At 46.0% G+C, this 16,375-nt stretch overlaps 2 protein-coding genes across 3 annotated transcripts; both read right to left on the bottom strand.

Moving 5' to 3' along the window:
* Positions 1-953: 953 nt before the first annotated feature.
* LOC115617653 (keratin, type I cytoskeletal 19-like) lies at positions 954-5,607 on the bottom strand. 2 transcript variants are annotated; one of them, XM_030508452.1, is made up of 9 exons: positions 5,403-5,607; positions 5,029-5,258; positions 4,490-4,572; positions 3,636-3,792; positions 3,001-3,162; positions 2,728-2,853; positions 2,367-2,587; positions 1,499-1,524; positions 954-1,033 (listed from the first exon to the last, which is right to left on the bottom strand). In XM_030508452.1, exons 1-9 carry the CDS (start codon positions 5,605-5,607, stop codon positions 954-956), a joined length of 1,290 nt encoding a protein of 429 aa, XP_030364312.1. The 2 variants fall into 2 exon arrangements, with proteins under 2 accessions (XP_030364312.1, XP_030364311.1); XM_030508451.1 differs by having other exon boundaries at positions 5,029-5,607.
* A 4,950-nt stretch (positions 5,608-10,557) lies between these two features.
* LOC115617669 (keratin, type I cytoskeletal 19) lies at positions 10,558-15,875 on the bottom strand. The gene is made up of 8 exons (XM_030508484.1): positions 15,295-15,875; positions 13,618-13,700; positions 13,126-13,282; positions 12,735-12,896; positions 12,484-12,609; positions 12,130-12,350; positions 11,339-11,367; positions 10,558-10,843 (listed from the first exon to the last, which is right to left on the bottom strand). Exons 1-8 carry the CDS (start codon positions 15,739-15,741, stop codon positions 10,806-10,808), a joined length of 1,263 nt encoding a protein of 420 aa, XP_030364344.1. The 5' UTR covers positions 15,742-15,875; the 3' UTR covers positions 10,558-10,805.
* Positions 15,876-16,375: the final 500 nt, after the last annotated feature.

The raw sequence follows: 16,375 nt of genomic DNA, 5'->3' as shown, positions 1-16,375 counted from the left end.
AGTTACTGTGATGTGGATTGAAATACCCAGCGGTGAGGCTAACGATGCATTTGCCAAACAGGTTCTGTTAGCAAAATACAGCATTTATGGGAATGTTTTATATGCTTCTAAAGTCTTCACGAGCGTGTCTCTGCCATGACACCAGCGCAACCTTGCAGACTACCTGCTGCTGGCAAAAGCAGTGGCACAGGCAGGTGAGTATGTTCCGCATGGAGGGGAACCAAAACTGTCACAGCAAACTCTGCGTGAACAGTTCCATTTCCCCTGGACCTTGCCTAGTGCTTCCTCAGGCACTAAGGGAATTTGTCTTTAGGCTGAAGGAAGTGCAGGAACATAAATACATATATGGAACAATATTAATGGTGCATTTTATTTTTGCATGAACTGTAGTGATGTTGTGTACCTGGAATTCAGAACAAAGAGCCTAAGGACTTTTTGCATTATCTTCTCAGGTATTTACTGATACTATCTTCAGATTCCTGGGGGAATCTAATGGCACTTTTTATCTGTTCATCATCATCTTTATAATTCTTATTAAAGTTGTTCTTGTTGCTGTTGTTATGCATTGAGTTTCTCTCGGGGGTGACAGGAAGCCCTGTGTTAGGGTGGGTGTATGGTCGTGTGCATGGCAGTGTCATTCTGACCTCAAAAAAACAACATGGGCGGGATGTATTTGCATGAGCAGAACAGCAACTTTATTATGTAGGTTCTTTTATAAGGAAACTATATAGCTGCAGACAGAAGACAAGCTTGTCGTCTCTGAGCACAGAGCCACACAAGCAGGTAAAGAGGAGAGCAAGTTTAAGGACAGCCATCAAGCTGGTGCACATTCTTGGGTTACAATCTTGTGATGTGGCAGCAGTACAAGGGGATTTCTCTTAGCATTAGCCAGCATGCAGGCTGCACCGCTTCTATATGGTGCCGTATGCAAGAGGGGATGCAGTGTTTCTTTGCTAATATCTCCTGTCACGAGAAGAAGTATGTTTTCCATCATCTTCCACACTGATGCGAACTCTTCCAGTGTTTGCAGATGCTGTTGAGGGAGAAAAACAAAGACAGCTAGGGAAAAGGCCAGCGCAGTGCTAACACTGAGGGGCTGCGTGATGGGAGGGTTGTTGTTTCTCACAAGATTTTTTTCACATTCCAGAGGGGGAACTGCTGTTACATCTTATCTCTCTACTGGTCCTTATCCAGAAAATCCTAAGAGTGCACATCACAAGAGAGATTTAAATGTGTCTTGTATGGTGTGTGAATCAGAGGAATTTAGGAATCTTTGGGAGATTTCAGTAGTTTAGAATCCCATGAGGAATTCATGCAGTCATTTTTTTTTCGTAAGCTACTGGTTTCAAAAGTGCACATAAACTAAGATAAAGTGTTGCATTTTTGTCTGGAAATGTTAAAGAATGTGGTCATTGCAGACTGGAATCTGTGTTAGAAGGAAGAAACTCTAGGTTTATTTAATCATTTCAGCCTCTCTTTAAATAAAAATTTTTCTTACCATCTTTAGGGTTCACTGCTGACATCCTGTAGAAAAGAAGAAATATTTGATTACTGACTGTCACTGACCCTGCCCACTGAAACCCTTCATCCACCTAGGAAGTGCCATGGGTGCCCAGCCCTAATCTCACACTGCTTCCTTCAAGGGCTTGTTCCTCAAGTGTGTCCTTACTAGTACCATTGTTAAGGAGGTTTCTGCTCTGAAGGCCACTCCCAGGTGCTCGGTAGGACATAGGGACAGCAGTCAGACCAGTTATTGGTCCCGACAGGGCCCTCTATGCTTCTCTTCTCAAAATGTCATAATCTAGAAACAATATAAGGAGCTGATGCCTCCTCAGAAATCAAAAGGAATTCCATGTGTAGATCAGATATGAGAAATGGTCACTAAAATGCAGGTTTGAGTAAAGTAACTGTGATCCGTGCCAAGTTCTTTTCTAGTTGGGAGTACTGGTGTATGAGGATTAGTATTTTCACCTCTGTGCACAAGTGTAGAGAACTAAAAGCTAAAGAAATACTGAGAACAGGTTTTTATAAGTGATTTCAGGCTGAAGACTGTTATTCCAGTGCAACAAGAGGATCATGTAAGACACACATAAGGTGCCTGATGCCTTCTTTCATTCATTATAGTAAAAATAGTTGCATTTATATTTCTAAATCATCAGCACAATTGATCTGGAGATTCAGCTTGAGTTACAGCAGCGCCTGGGACTTTGCCGGGCATCTGCTTTGCCAGAACTCCAAAGGCTGCGTATGCAGTGGGTGCAATTTAGTGATCTGGAGTCAGCCTGGCAACCACAACTTACTGCTTTACAATGTGTCAGGTTATTAACCTTATCTAATCAGCATAGGGGTTGTGCATAGTAACGTACTGAGAGTCCTGGCCCTCCAGCAGCTGGCGGTAGGTGGCAATTTCCTGCTCCAGGCGGCTTTTGATGTCCATGAGCATCCTGTACTCCTGGTTCTGACGCTCCATGTCGCACCGCAGTTCGCTCAGTTGCTCCTCAACGCTGGTGATGAGGGCCTGAATCTGGGCCAGCTGAGCGCAGTATCGGCCTTCTGTATCTCGCAGGTTGGCTTCCAGTCCAGCTTTCTGAAGTGGAATCAAGTCAGAACAGGTTGGCATGCAGGTTTGTCCTGCAGAGGGGGAGTCTGAGGACAGGCAAGGGAGGGAGGGAGGAAGGGGAGAGTGTACTAGCAGCGACTTGGGATGTGCCTGGCACCGCTCCGTACCATGCTGAGCTGCGACTGGAGCTCAATCTCCAGGCTCTGGACCGTGCGTCTCAGTTCTGTGATCTCCGATTTGCTGGACTGTATCTGCTGTGTATGGGTGGCTACCTCACGGTTCAACTCATCAGTCTGAAAGTTAAAAACAACTGTAAAATCACATACATATTGTATAAAAAGGTTTTCAATTATTTTGAGAAAGTGGGGAGCCCATCCCATCTGCTGGCACAGCAAGAATGAGGCAATGCATTAGTTTGCTGTTTCCTGGTGTAACTATACCTGAGTGAAGAACCAGGCTTCAGCATCTTTACGGTTCTTCTCAGCCAGAGCTTCGTACTGCTCCCTCATCTCGGAGAGAATTCTGGTCAGGTCGATGCCAGGAGCCGCATCCATTTCCACGTTGACTGTTCCACTGAGCTGGCTTGAATACTCTTTCATTTCCTGCATGGGCAGAGGACATGAAAGCATCAGGCTCCCTCTTCCCACAGACGTTCTGCCATCAGCAATCCACCCAGTGGCTGCAGGACGTTTATTATCAAGTATCAGTGGTGGAACACATGTAATAACCTGTATCAAATTTTACCTCTCATACTTTTCTGCTCTCTGTGCATTCACACACAACACACATATTTACATGTAACTGGTATGGATATTTCTTTTACTCACCTTAACTCTTTCAGTGACAGGTCATGTGCTTATGAATGTCACACTGAAACCAATAGGTCTGAGCAGTTTGGAATCAGAGAAATGCTGCTCAGGACACACTTTGGATTATTATAATGTTACCGTTTTCTTCTCATTAAGCTGCAGCGCTGTAATTCTGGGGTTTTTTTCTTGGATTTTCCCCTCCCCACCCGAGAGTCATGAATTGCAAAGGGAAGTAATTTCCTTTCTGCACTGTTAGGGACTCTCACCTCCTCATGGTTCTTCTTGAGGTAGGCCAGCTCCTCCTTCAGTGTCTCAATCTGCATCTCCAGGTCGGCTCTGGACAGGGTCAGCTCATCCAGGACCCTGCGCAGGCCGTTGATGTCGGACTCCACGTTCTGGCGCAGGAACAGCTCGTTCTCATACCTGTGGTTTAAAAAGGAAACAAGCGCTGAAATATGTAAGAGTTTGTGTTCAGTAGAGCTGTCAAACTATGAAGTTGTATAGTGAGTGTAGGAGGAGCCGTGGGCTATAAACGAAAACATATAATGAAAAGAAGTGTAAAGGGAGTAAAGATGTTTTTTTCCCAACATCCAACTGTGCAACTACAGCCAAAGTTGCAGGTTCATCACTGCAAGATGAACCAGTTGTGTGAGTACCTTTATCGTCTTTGTAATCTTCATCATCTTTTCAGCTGTGTCTGATGTATGGCTGAGCTGGCAAAGCCTCAGATTACTCTTTGTCTTTCTTTATTCTAAATTGCAGACTCTTTGAGAGAGAACTACTGCAACCCAACAGCGAGCTCTTCATGCCACTCTCTTCCTTTCAAGTGAAAATCCCAACCTATTCCTATCTTCTTTCCCTCTGTGATTTAGGCTAGTAAAAATAGTTAAGAGCATCACTAGAAAACTGAGGCATGAACTAGAATGTATTATGTAAACAGCTTAGGGAGCTGGATCCTGTGTTCCATCAGGTCTATATTGCAAATCGATCCTTCAGCACATGGATTCTGTTTGCCAGGGTTTTTCATCAGAAGTTAGCAAGGGAAAATAGCTATCCATAATCTCAGAAAACTCTTTTGGGGGAGAGAGAGAGAAGCCAGAGGTGCTCCAGGTAAACTTACTTCAGTCTGAAGTCATCTGCAGCCAGCCTGGCATTGTCGATCTCCAGAATGACTCTGGAATTGTCAACAGTAGCTGCAAGGATCTGCAATGAGAAAAACGTGGAAAAAGGTTCCTGTGAATAACACCTTTGTGTGACCCAGATTACAGACAGAATGAGAAAACACCTTTGTACAACACCCCATCTTATCTGCAGTGAGGAGAATTATTTTGTCAGCCTTTGAGGCCTACCTGTCACATTCTGTATTATTTGATTACTGACTAAGTCTATTGATAATTCTAAACACATTTTGGCACGTTTTGCCAACTTTTAGTGCAATCATTTTAATTTTGACACACAGCACATTTTCAGGATAACAGATTTGGTTTTTAAATTGAGAAAAAGCTACTCTCTTCTGCTAGAATGTTCATAACCACAAAATACCTGGTTGGAGAATTCAATATATATTTTGAGATTATTTTAGCTTATTTTAAAGAAGTGGAATATGCAGTTCCACAATTGTAATGCGTCTCAGAACTCCTGTACAGATGAATGTGGTACCTTGTCTCGGAGATCCTCAATTATCTTGTAGTAATTGCTGTAGTCCCGGGCTGGGCTGCTGGGAGATTGCTTCTGGTACCAGTCTCGGATTTTAACTTCAAGATCTGAATTTGCCTCTTCCAGTGCTCGCACCTTGTCCAGGTACGAGGCCAGGCGGTCATTCAGGTTCTGCATAGTTATCTTTTCATTGCCAGAGAGAAGGCCATCCCCACCACCAAAGCCACCACCAACTTCAAAACCTCCACCAAAGCCAGATCCTCCACCAAAGCAAGAACCTCCAGCAAAGCCAGCTCCTCCAGCAAAGCCAGCCCCTCCACCAAAGCCAGCACCTCCACCAAAGCCACTGTAGCCTCCTCCACAGCTGCTACCGAAACCAGAATATCCACCACCATATCCACCTCCTACAGAGGAGACATACCTAGCTGAAGAGATGGAAACACCCCTGCCACCAGACCCTCCATGGATGCTTGGAGCTCGGCAGGCTCCTCCCGCTCGGACTGAGGAAAGGCGAGAGCTACCACCACCCCCAAAGCCACCACCATAGGTAGAAGAAGAGCTCTGCATGAAGGAAGTAGCCATGGCTGCAGCACAAGGCAGGTGTTCGGCTTGGTGTGGAAGAGGAAGGTGTTGTGCCTTCAATGCGCTGGTGCTTCTTTTATATCCTCAAGATAGGGTGTTGGGAGACAAACCCAACCTGCAGCCCTCCTTCCAAAATTTCTCCTCCCTAGAGGTGAGGCCAATTATGATGCCATTCCTCACAGCAGAGCTGGGGCTGGGGCTGGAGTTCTTTTCTTAATTAAACAAAAGGGATGATTCAGACGAGTGTTTTTTCTTCAGGCTATAGTTCTGAAACTTGGAGTTTACTTCTCTGACATTTAAGAATGGAAAAACAAAGTGAGTTCAGCTGCACCTACTTACCCAATCACAGCCATCACAGGGGCTATTTTAAGAAAATCAGCTTTTTCTACAGACAAAGTTGAAGTCGAATTCTCCTTTCATTGAAAAATGTTCAATCATCACTTCTTCTTACCATTATTTCTTCTTTTCCATCCACATTTTTTGCATTAAAAATTTGGCATTTAATCTGATATGTTCTTATTCCTGTTTTTTGCTTGGAACTAATATTTAGAGTTGGAGTCTGAATTTTTAGTACAAAAGCACATCACCATAGCATTGCATGAGGAACAGTTAGCATCCCTCAATGGACAAGGAAGAGCTAATGCTTGTGAAAGAGTCCAGAAGGGCAATACAAGACTAAAGTAATTCAATTAAAAGAAGAAATGTGGGAGGACTGAGTTCCTGCTTTTGGGAAATGAAAACAAATTGGGTTGAAGATGAAACTTCAGGTGACAGTAGATGTGTTTAATGCCAGGATGTGCTAGGAAATGAAGTAAGTCTTGAAAGGAAGGTGTCAGAAGCGCTGAGAAGAGATATCTGAATTCTTCACTTCACGTGGGAGTCCCACACACCAGCGTGTTCCCCATCAAGTCACTTGCTAGTGAAGTTCACAGGTAGTAACTCAGTTCCAACACTGCAGAATGAGGGGAAAACAGACCTGGGAGATTTTGAAGGGGTATGAACTGCCCAATCGCTCCGTGTGTGTCATGATGTGTGTGTGGAGAGCATGGCAGCGGTGAGCAGCGTGAAGAGCGAGCTTGTTCACTTTGCACAACCAGGTGACCTTCTGCAGATGAAAGCCACAAGCTGCAGCTGCACAGTTAGGGTTATGGGGAGACAAGGAATTGGTACTGAGGGGCAGGGTGGTTTGGGAAAGCTGGGATGAAGTGAAGGAGAGAGGAACTGATTCTGGGCTCCAGTTTGGAACCACCAAAATTAATTTAAAATACAACTTTGAAATAAAGAAGGGGATCCGTACATTTGCTGGCCAGAATAAGGAGAGTGTTGGTTTTAGCAGTTTGTATTGGTCCGTATCAACAGAGAATGAACTCAGAATTCAGGATGGGTGACTGCAGAGAAACTGAGGCTCATTCTGGTCGTGGGTTCTGCAGTGTTGTTGTGACTGTAACACAGCCTCAGGGGGACGTGCAGCCTTTTTGCTGGGAGAGGATTTGGACTTGGGAGGAAAGAAACATGGAAAATGCAGCTGCGATATGGAGGTGCCCAGCGCGGTTCGGAGCATGTCCCCCCTTCCTCAGCCCGCTGGGAGAGACGGGGTGTTCCAGTGGTGAAACACATCTCAGGCTGATCCTGGAGCTCTGCCACAGCAGTTCACTTTGGCTGTGGGGCAAATGAATGGTTCTGCAGCGCTTGCCAAATCTGTGTGTCTCCAATTGTTGGTATCTGAGGAAACACGTTCAGACAAACTCCTAAAGATGAAAAAAGGCTCTTTAAGACCCCTGTGATATGACTGTGCCGAGGTCTGGGGACCCCCGCGCTGCTCCACACCGGCTGATCCCACCATGAGCAACATCGAATTCCATCGAAAAAAATAATCCAGCAAAATCCCTTCTAGAAAACCCCATAAACTTGAACAGGAAACCTTGGGGGTTTTTCATCCTGTCTTCTCCCGCTCAGCCTTTCTAACTTCCCCAGAAGCTTATGGTGAAACACACGTAGCTGCTTTTCAAAGAGCCCTGGGCACTATTCTATATCCTCATCAGATGAACACTTACAAAACCCAAGGAGCAGATAGTAAGCTGTTTCTTTCCTGTAGAATATTTGCTGTTGGGAAAACTAAATCAAGCAGCCAACACAGCTTATGTCCTATGGCATAACTCAGCAAACTGCAGTGGTGGGATTCTGGGGCTTTTCCCATTTTCTGTAAACCAGCACTCAGCTCCTTCAGCGTCCCCCATGGTCAAGAGCTATTTCCAGTTTATGCCTTTATTCTGTTCTCTCTCTCCTCACTCTTCTGCCATGCTCTGATCGTGGTGCCAGTGCTTTCCTCAGTGCTCAGCAGTGAGGAGCCCCTCGGTTTGTCAGAGGAAGACGTCCCCAGACATGTCTGTGCTGCCCAAACTCCTTTAGTGCTTCTGTGACGGGATTAGGGGAGTTGACACACTTGAGCCTCTCCTTTCAGGAGGACAGAGAGTTCCATTCAAGAAGCAGCTTGTTTATCATCCCAGTCTTTGCTGATAAAACCATCACTCAGACGTTACATACCTTTAGCAAACACCTTTTTTTTTTTTTCCCCTGAACCAAACTCTAAAATTGGAGTCTCAGAGTGATTTTAGATTAAACATTTCACCAGAAATCCTTCATTACCCTGCAGTTGTGGCACAGAATCAGTGAAAATATAAACTAAAGTTAGGCTACAAAAACAAGAATTCGAGACTCTTCAAGATTCTTCCGAGTCTCTGAAGTGCCCAATTTCTTTGTCATAGTTTATGAATTCATTCAGTTCTTGGCACTTTCAACCGCTTAAACACTTTTGAACTGTTAACCTTCTAAACACCTTCTTTTTTTTCCCAAACATGCATTTAATGCAGTCTTTGGAAATGAAACTTTTATGGTCAAAATGCACATTTGAAACGTGACTTTCTAACTTACAGTTTGCACTCTGGCTGTTCTCATCAGGTTTTCCCATTTGCAGCTGGATGACACAGGAAATCTGCACTGTCATCTCCCGCTCTGCCTGGTTTTGGTGCCACAACTTGCTCTCAAGGAGTGGAATTTGTTAAGTTTAAAAACCAGACCTGGACTTGTTTGTTCTTTCATTTGGGAGGGATTCCAGGTTTGACTGTTGTAGGGAATAAATTTGTAGGGAATTATTTGTAGCGAATAAACTTGGTATAAAGCATTGATTAGAAAGCCGTCAGCACTCTGGACTAGCCTGCACAGAAGTACGAGCGCATAAGAGTTGTTGTCTTGCTCTTCCAAAGGCGTCACCATGTAAGTGAGTGAGCTTCTGAGGGGCAACTTGCACCTCGTTCATGCCAGCGCTCCTGCCATTGCTCCCTTCTGATCCTGCTCTTGCTCTTGTTTCTACCAGAGTATCTTGGCCCCCCTGTTCTTCCCATGTTGTCCTCTTCTCTATGTCTCTTTGCTGATTCTTACTTTTTGTGACTGTTTTTCTCTCCTGTCACAGTTTCTCCCTGTCACAGCAAAGCCACTGCGTAATGCCCTCATGCTGGATTTCCAGAGGCTGAGCTAGGATTGTCCATGTCAGTGCTTGACAGCTGATATTGACGTGTCACCTGAGTCACCACTGAATCAACCCAAGCCTCAGCACCTCCCCACTGAAGAGAATTACCCAACCTGGATAGAGCAGGTCCGCAGCTTCAGGTGCTCCTCACCCTGCTGGCACTCCATTTGTCTGTTAGGGTCATCTAGTTAGGAACAAGGATGCAATAATTATTCCCTCCCAAGTCCGAGTAGAGAAGAGCTGAAGGATTTGATGATGTCTCCCTGAAACACAGGCCACAAGATGTCCCACTCTAGGGGGGTTGTGCTGTTGGGGTCCTTTCAGTCCGGGCACGCTGCTGTTCCAGTGTCACCCGTGGCTGAGGAGCTGTGTGTGTGTGTGACGAGGAGGTGTAATGCAAGAGGCCACAGCCATGGTTATCTTTTAGCACAAACCCTGAAAGGTTTCCCTGGCTGTGAGCTTGCAGAGCGGTGGTGGCAATGAGATTAGTGACTTCTGGGGTCCTGAACTAAAAGTTCTGGGGACTGAGAGAGCTGGGCTGGTTCAGCCTGGAGAAGAGAAGGCTCCTTAAGGGGAGACCTTAAAGCAGCTCCAGTGCCTAAAGGGGCTACAGGAAACCTGGAGAGGGGCTTTGGACAAGGGCCTGTAGGGACAGGACAAGGGGAATGGCTTTGACCTGCCAGAGGGGAGATTGAGATGAGCTCTGAGGCAGAAGCTCTTCCCTGTGAGGGTGCTGAGGCGCTGGCACAGGGTGCCCAGAGAAGCTGTGGCTGCCCCATCCCTGGCAGTGTTCAAGGCCAGGTTGGGCACAGGGGCTTGGAGCAACCTGCTCTAGTGGAAGGTGTCCCTGCCCGTGGCAGGGGTCAGAGCTGGATGAGCTTTAAGGCCCAATCCAACCCAAACCAGTCTGGGTTTCCGTGATTCTACGAAAGGTGATCACATTTGGAAATTCAGCTGAGATAATATCCTCTCAGTGGTGTGAGAATGAAGGTGGCTAAAAGTGATGCTAAAGGTTTGTTACCTCTGTGTGAACTCGGAAAGTGGGTGAAGTCTCACAGCTGTTTCTCACTGTTTGTTTCTGGAGGCGTTATCTTCAAGCTATTTTAATAGCTTTACATTTTCCCCTAACAAAACATCTCCCAGCTCTTGCCTCTTACCAGAATGGCTGAACATCTCAGTGCTGCTCTGCAGAGTGCACAGCCGTGTCGGTAGGAGCTGAGCTCACTCCTGTATCCCCCACTCTGAGGGGCTGAGAATGCCATTTCCTCCCTATTCAGAGTTCCCATGGTCAAGAGGGCCTGGAAGAAATCGGAGATGGAGCTCCAGCCACTGTGAGCATTAGCCTCTTGGGGAGGCTGGCTGGTTATTTACTGTCTGATGAAAGCCAAACTTCAGGAATAATACCACAATAACCCCAAAGAATCTAAGATTGCAGAAGATCATCTTTATTAGAGTAGATACAGCAATTCAGTATATGAAAGATGTAGAATGAACTGAAAAGCTAACCCAAATCACAAACTGATCACCACTACATGATCAATCTACCAAAACTCAGTGTGGCCAAGAATTCTCTGTGCTTTAAGACAGTAATTTCCAGCAGTGCAGAGTGATTCCGTTTCGATTTCCTCGTGGTGTCTGCTTTTTTCACTTTGAGGGTGACATCTGGAGGATTTCAGAGCTGTTTTCTGTCTGCCAGCTTGTCTTTTTTGTCTACAATAATATAGAGAGAAGGAACAGTGATTACTTCAGCATAACACACACTCTGCAATGGGCACTGAGCTTAGTTTATGTCTCATCTCTCACTCCCTTCTCTCAGAAGCTTTCTTCTTCATAGCATCGATTTGAATCATACATCACATTTACAATACAGCAGACCTTTAAAAGCTCAAGGCAAGTTTGACTTGCATGTTCATACAGTTCCACTGAGCTGGCCAAGCTTAAATTTCTTGTACCCTTTCATGTGGGGGAATGATTAACCCTTTTGAGCTTTACTTGGTCTTTTCTGCAGCATAATCTGACATTTTTTTTGGATGTGTTACATCTTTTAAGGACTGAAATGTGCTAAATTCTACCCAGAGTCATCATTTGTTACTTATCAGATCTTTTTTTGTGACACAAATCAGTGCAGCAGCGCAGTCTCTGTAGTGAACACAACTACCATAAATGTACAACGTGAAGGTTTCCTGAAAGAGCAGGAATTCTTACCGGCAGTTCCAGAAGAGGAGCCAAACATCCTGTAGAGCAGAGAGAGAACAGTTGAAAGGAAACGCATCAAATACAGCCTGGGATGAGGCTGCATGAAAGCAAATTCTCTATCAATCAGGCACATTTTGTATATAGACAGTGAAGGGATGGTCATCTCCGTGCTCTCCCTCTCAGCTCAGGAGAGGGAATTGTTGTAGGAAACATATTTTTTAACAACTGCAGTGGGAAAATAAAATTATGGAAAAGAAGGAATAGAGGAAATCAAAATCTTTCGACTCCTTCTTTTTGTTCCAGGCTATGAGATGTTTTCCTCCTTGAGGCTTTATGGGAACTGGCAGTGACAGGGTTCCCATGTGGGAGGTCCACTCCATGGCTGGCTGCAGTGGCTTGTCTGCCTTCCCTTCAGAGTATCCTCTTCCACACGGATTACTCTGAGGCAAGAGCTATTTAACTGGTAATGGGAAGTTTATGGGAACTTGGTGTTAATCCCTCTGTTCTGTAAAACATTACTGGCTGCACTATGTTTCCTGAATGTCAAGCAGACAATTACGAGTTTCCACTTTAACTGTTGCTTTTAACCTCTACTGCTACTTGTCAGTTTGCCTTTTTGTTTAGCAGTTCTTTGAGGAACTCAATGAATGGGAATTGTAACATTTCTAGCTCCACTATGGCCCAGAAAAACTGTAGAACCCCAGGAGCGTTTCAAGTTGTATTTCCTGTGGTGCTGTGGCTAAGGAGCACCGTGGCATGGGGCTAAGCAGAAGGGTTTTCTGCAGTGAGCTGTTACTTACTGGGACTCCTGGCCTTCCAGGAGCTGTCGATAAGTAGCAATCTCTTGCTCGAGTCGAGTCTTGATATCCATGAGGATCTTGTACTCGCTGTTCTGGCGCTCCATGTCAGCTCGGAGCTCAGCCAGCTGCGCCTCAATGGTGCCAATGAGGCCCTGGATCTGCGCGAGCTGCACGCTGTAACGCCCCTCCGTGTCTGCCAGGGTGCTCTCTAGAGCCGCTTTCTGTGTGCAGGGGGGTGAAGGGACACCACATAAAGGTTGCAGCCAGATGCAGGACTGCGTGGAGTGGGGGGAATACGTACCGTTCCGGGGGGTGGGATGGGGAGATGCCCATGCAGTGTGAATTGTAACATACCATGCTGAGCTGGGACTGAAGTTCTATCTCCAGCCCTTGGAGGGTGCGTCTCAGGTCAGTGACTTCGGACTGGCTGCTCTGCAGTTGCTCAGTGTTGATAGCGACTTCCCGGTTCAGCTCCTCAGTCTGAAACAGGGAAGACATTACAGGAGGAATATGGGGCCTCCAAGTAGAGGCCCTACGGCTTTCAGAGCAGTTTTGTTCCCTGGGTTATTTTGGTTAGTATTTGTACAGTGGGGAGTTTTTAATACCTTGCTGTGGAACCAGGCCTCAGCATCCTTCCTGTTCTTCTCAGCCATGACTTCATACTGGTCTCTCATGTCAGCCAGGATCTTGGACAGGTCAATGCCTGGAGCAGAGTCCAGTTCAACACTGACTTCACCACCTATTTGCCCTCCCAGGGCACTCATTTCCTGTGTGGGCATGGCAGAGGAAGACAGAAGAGGGTACAATCAGAAACTGAAAACATACGAACCTTCCATTCTTTCTGACTGACTCCCCTTAAATACTTGCAAGGGGATCTTTAGTTTCCCAGTCTACACAGAAATCTTTCCTTCACTGTTGGAGAGCCCAGGGCAATCCCGGGGGACTCCCCATTTAAACATGCTGCTTTTCTAATGTCACTTTCAAACTTTTTCTTACCTCCTCGTGGTTCTTCTTGAGGTAGGCCAGCTCCTCCTTCAGGTTCTCGATCTGCAGCTCCAGGTCGGCTCTGGCCAGGGTCAGCTCATCCAGGACCCTGCGCAGGCCGTTGATGTCGGCCTCCACGCTCATGCGCAGAGACTGCTCCGTCTCAAACCTTGACAAAGCAAAGCCAAGCTGCTCAGGTGAGCTGACTGAGCCAGCCCACCATCACACACATCACTCACTGTAAATGGTTCTGGCTTTGTGGGCTTTGTGATGTTGCCCAGCATTAAACTTTTCTCCATGTATCTTAAACAATACAAAATCTTCCATGGTGCAGATGGTGCTTTAAGCAAATACATAAAGGGCTGAACTTCCAAGGACAGGATCAAACTAGTGTTCATACAGAGGTTTTATAGGCATTCCTTTCTCTTTTCACAGCCACTGCCCTTTGGCTCAACAAGGGTTTTCACCTGCTCAAGAGGTTTTTTCCTGTGAGAAATGACTCACTTGGTTTTGAAGTCGTCGGCAGCCAGCCTGGCATTGTCAATCTGCAGGACGAACCTTGCGTTGTCGATAGTGGCATCAAGGATCTACAAATAAAGGGAGTTCATTGCTGAGGCTGAAACAACTGTGTGTGTTATCGTCTGCCCTGATGTGAAGATAAAAGAGTTACCATCCTGGTTCACTTACAGCTGCACCAAATAAAAGTGTATTTCATTTGGTCTCAGTAGGGAAGTATCAATGATCTGCAGCAAATACGTAGCACAGGTCTTAGAGGGAGAGGACTTTGGTGAGCCTGGGGGCAGGACTGCAGCAAGAAACCAGTTCCCTGCAGAGCTGCAAGGCAGCCAGGCCTTCAGACCCCTCCTGGCAGAAGCTGTTCTCATGACATGTTTTCTTAGCAGTGGGAAGTGATTACAAGCTCTGTATGGTTTTAAAATAAATGACATTTATGTGTATCATAAACCATATGGGGTGATATTCCATTTGTCCAGTCTCTGAATGCGTTTTTATTTCCTAGAGTATCCAGGACAGTGTTTATTGATTCTTCTAATGCCTCATGAAAGCCTCTATAGGAAATTTTGTTTACTTAGAGATAATCCCTGTTAATTTTTATCTAGAAATCATGTCTGGTTTTACCTGCCACTTTTAAAACTCAAAAGGTCACCCACAAAACCACGAGGAGCAACATTTTCTCTCCCCTAACTAAGGGGAGTAAAAGACAAGAGGGAAAATAATACCGAAAGGAGAAAATCTTGTTGCCAGCTCTGCCTGTCCGGGAGCTCGGGTTTTGAGTTCAGTGAAGAATGTGAATGGTTGAAGCAAGGAGAAAGTGTGGGAGTGGTCATGACCTCCAGGCTGAGCTGGGAAAACTGAACCTCCAGTTTTCGTTCATTTATTTATATAGTTTAATCAGCTGCTACCTCTGTTTTCCAGGGTGTGCATCACCTCAAAGTAATCTGTTATCAGGTTCCCATGAGCTGTTGGGGCAAATCCTGCATGTAGATGTGGGATTGATTACTGCATGTCTGCTGCTGCCTTCTTCCATAAGCCAAATGTTTCAGCACCCATACTGCAATACTTCAGTTCCAAGCTTAAGGAAATGAAGTGTGAAAGAAAAATAAATCTGTGATGATGAAATCTTGAGCCGCTATCTCCACATTTACACAACTACTTCACTGATTTGTATTGTTCCTGTTAAAGCAGCGTTTGTGTGCCTCAGGTTCTTCAAGCTGTGTGGCATGTAGCAGCTTACAGAGGTAGGCAGGTTGCTGTCACTGTTTGACTCTTTATATTTATCAGAATATATATGGTCATACATATATGGTCATATATATATTCATACCATATGTATCAGAATATATATGGTCACTGGTCATATACGTGCAGATGACCAGCAAGTGTGTATATGTGTGTGTATATATAAATATATAGCTGCTTCTATCAGAGAATTAAGTATTAAGTCATCTCAGACTGACTACTTTGCACATCCTCTTGGCTAATACTTGAAGAGTAGGTAATTCCGTGCTGGTAATTTCCTTTCCCTGCCCAATCCCTGCATACTCATTTCATCTCCCTCTCCTTTCCAGACACTGCAATGCCTTCTGGGTGTTCTGGCTGGGTTTTTATGCTTCCCTCTTAAGTGCAAATCTAAGAGGATTTGAAATAAGTATTAGCACCTACCTTCTCTCGAAGGTCTTCAATAGTGTTGTAGTAAGCACTGTAGTCCCGAGCTGGGCCTGGGCCTTGCTTTTGGTACCAGTCTCGGATTTTAGTTTCAAGATCTGAGTTCGCCTCTTCCAGTGCTCGCACCTTCTCCAGGTAGGATGCGAGGCGCTCGTTCAGGCTCTGCATAGTTGCCTTTTCATTGCCTGAGAGGAGGCTGTCCACACCACCCAGACCTCCACCAAACCCACCACTAAAGCTGCTGCTGAAACTACTTCCATATCCCCCTCCCAAGCTGCTTCCTAGGCCAGAAGAGACAAACCTAGCGGAAGAGACAGACACCCCCCGGCCACCAGAGCCCCCGTGGATGCTGGGAGCCCTGAAGGAGCCTCCCAACTGGGCTGAGGAGATGCCGGGTCCCCCTGCCACCGACGAGGAATATTGCCTGAAGCTGTAACTGGCCATGGTAAGAAACAGCAAGGACCTGACCGAAGCCTCAGCTCCCACAGTTGGTGATCCTGCAGCAAGAGTGTCTCTGCTCCCCCACCCCAGCTCTTTTATGCCTTCTACAATGGGAGTTGTCTCCAGAATGTGTTATCTGAGACCCATGGAATTTATCAGCCTTAAGCCTTCTGCGAGCACGGCAATCCCTCTCATTGGTCAGCAGCAGCACAGTGGGCTGTTTCTTTCCCAAATACCTTCACATACAGGTGCTGATTCCCTCCCCCTGACCACTGCCTCTTGAGGCAGAAGGTGGGATTCAGAGCAGCCCCCCCCCCCCCCCCCCCCCCCCCCCCGCGGGGAGCATTCTTCAGTCTAGTTACAGTTTAGCCACATGGAGACAAAGGGCTGGAGTGCCCGGCCCTGCTGCAGCCAGCGCCTACCCACAGCCAGGGCACACAAAGGCTTTCTTCATGTGTTCTCAGGAAAGAGTTTTATTACAGAGGGAGTTAGTAATCGTTAGACTGATAACAGAGCTTGAAAGGAGCCCAAATGCTGAACAACATGTGTGTTCCCACCCCTCTGTTTTCCTTACTTCCCTTCAGAAAAACTCTTTCAGAAGTAACATTTTCACTGTTTCTTTTTCGCTTTTTGTTCC

Source organism: Strigops habroptila, chromosome 19 (assembly GCF_004027225.2).
Source record: "Strigops habroptila isolate Jane chromosome 19, bStrHab1.2.pri, whole genome shotgun sequence".
Lineage (NCBI taxonomy): Eukaryota > Metazoa > Chordata > Aves > Psittaciformes > Psittacidae > Strigops > Strigops habroptila.
The sequence above is the reverse complement of the archived record's forward strand: the minus strand, read 5'-3'. Positions and strand labels throughout refer to the sequence as shown.

Bases quoted from the DNA above. Each gene is read 5' to 3' on its own strand.
- LOC115617669 (XM_030508484.1), bottom strand. From the start codon at position 15,741: ATGGCCAGTTACAGCTTCAGGCAATATTCCTCGTCGGTGGCAGGGGGA. The intron at 12,351-12,483 runs GTATGTTACAAT...CCCTGCACACAG, and splicing joins TTCAGTCCCAGCTCAGCATG to AAAGCGGCTCTAGAGAGCAC. The intron at 10,844-11,338 runs GTAAGAATTCCT...ATATTATTGTAG, and splicing joins CTCCTCTTCTGGAACTGCCG to ACAAAAAAGACAAGCTGGCA.
- LOC115617653 (XM_030508451.1), bottom strand. From the start codon at position 5,607: ATGGCTACTTCCTTCATGCAGAGCTCTTCTTCTACCTATGGTGGTGGC. The intron at 3,163-3,635 runs GTGAGAGTCCCT...CTGCCCATGCAG, and splicing joins TCAAGAAGAACCATGAGGAG to GAAATGAAAGAGTATTCAAG. The intron at 2,854-3,000 runs GTATAGTTACAC...TTTAACTTTCAG, and splicing joins AAGCCTGGTTCTTCACTCAG to ACTGATGAGTTGAACCGTGA.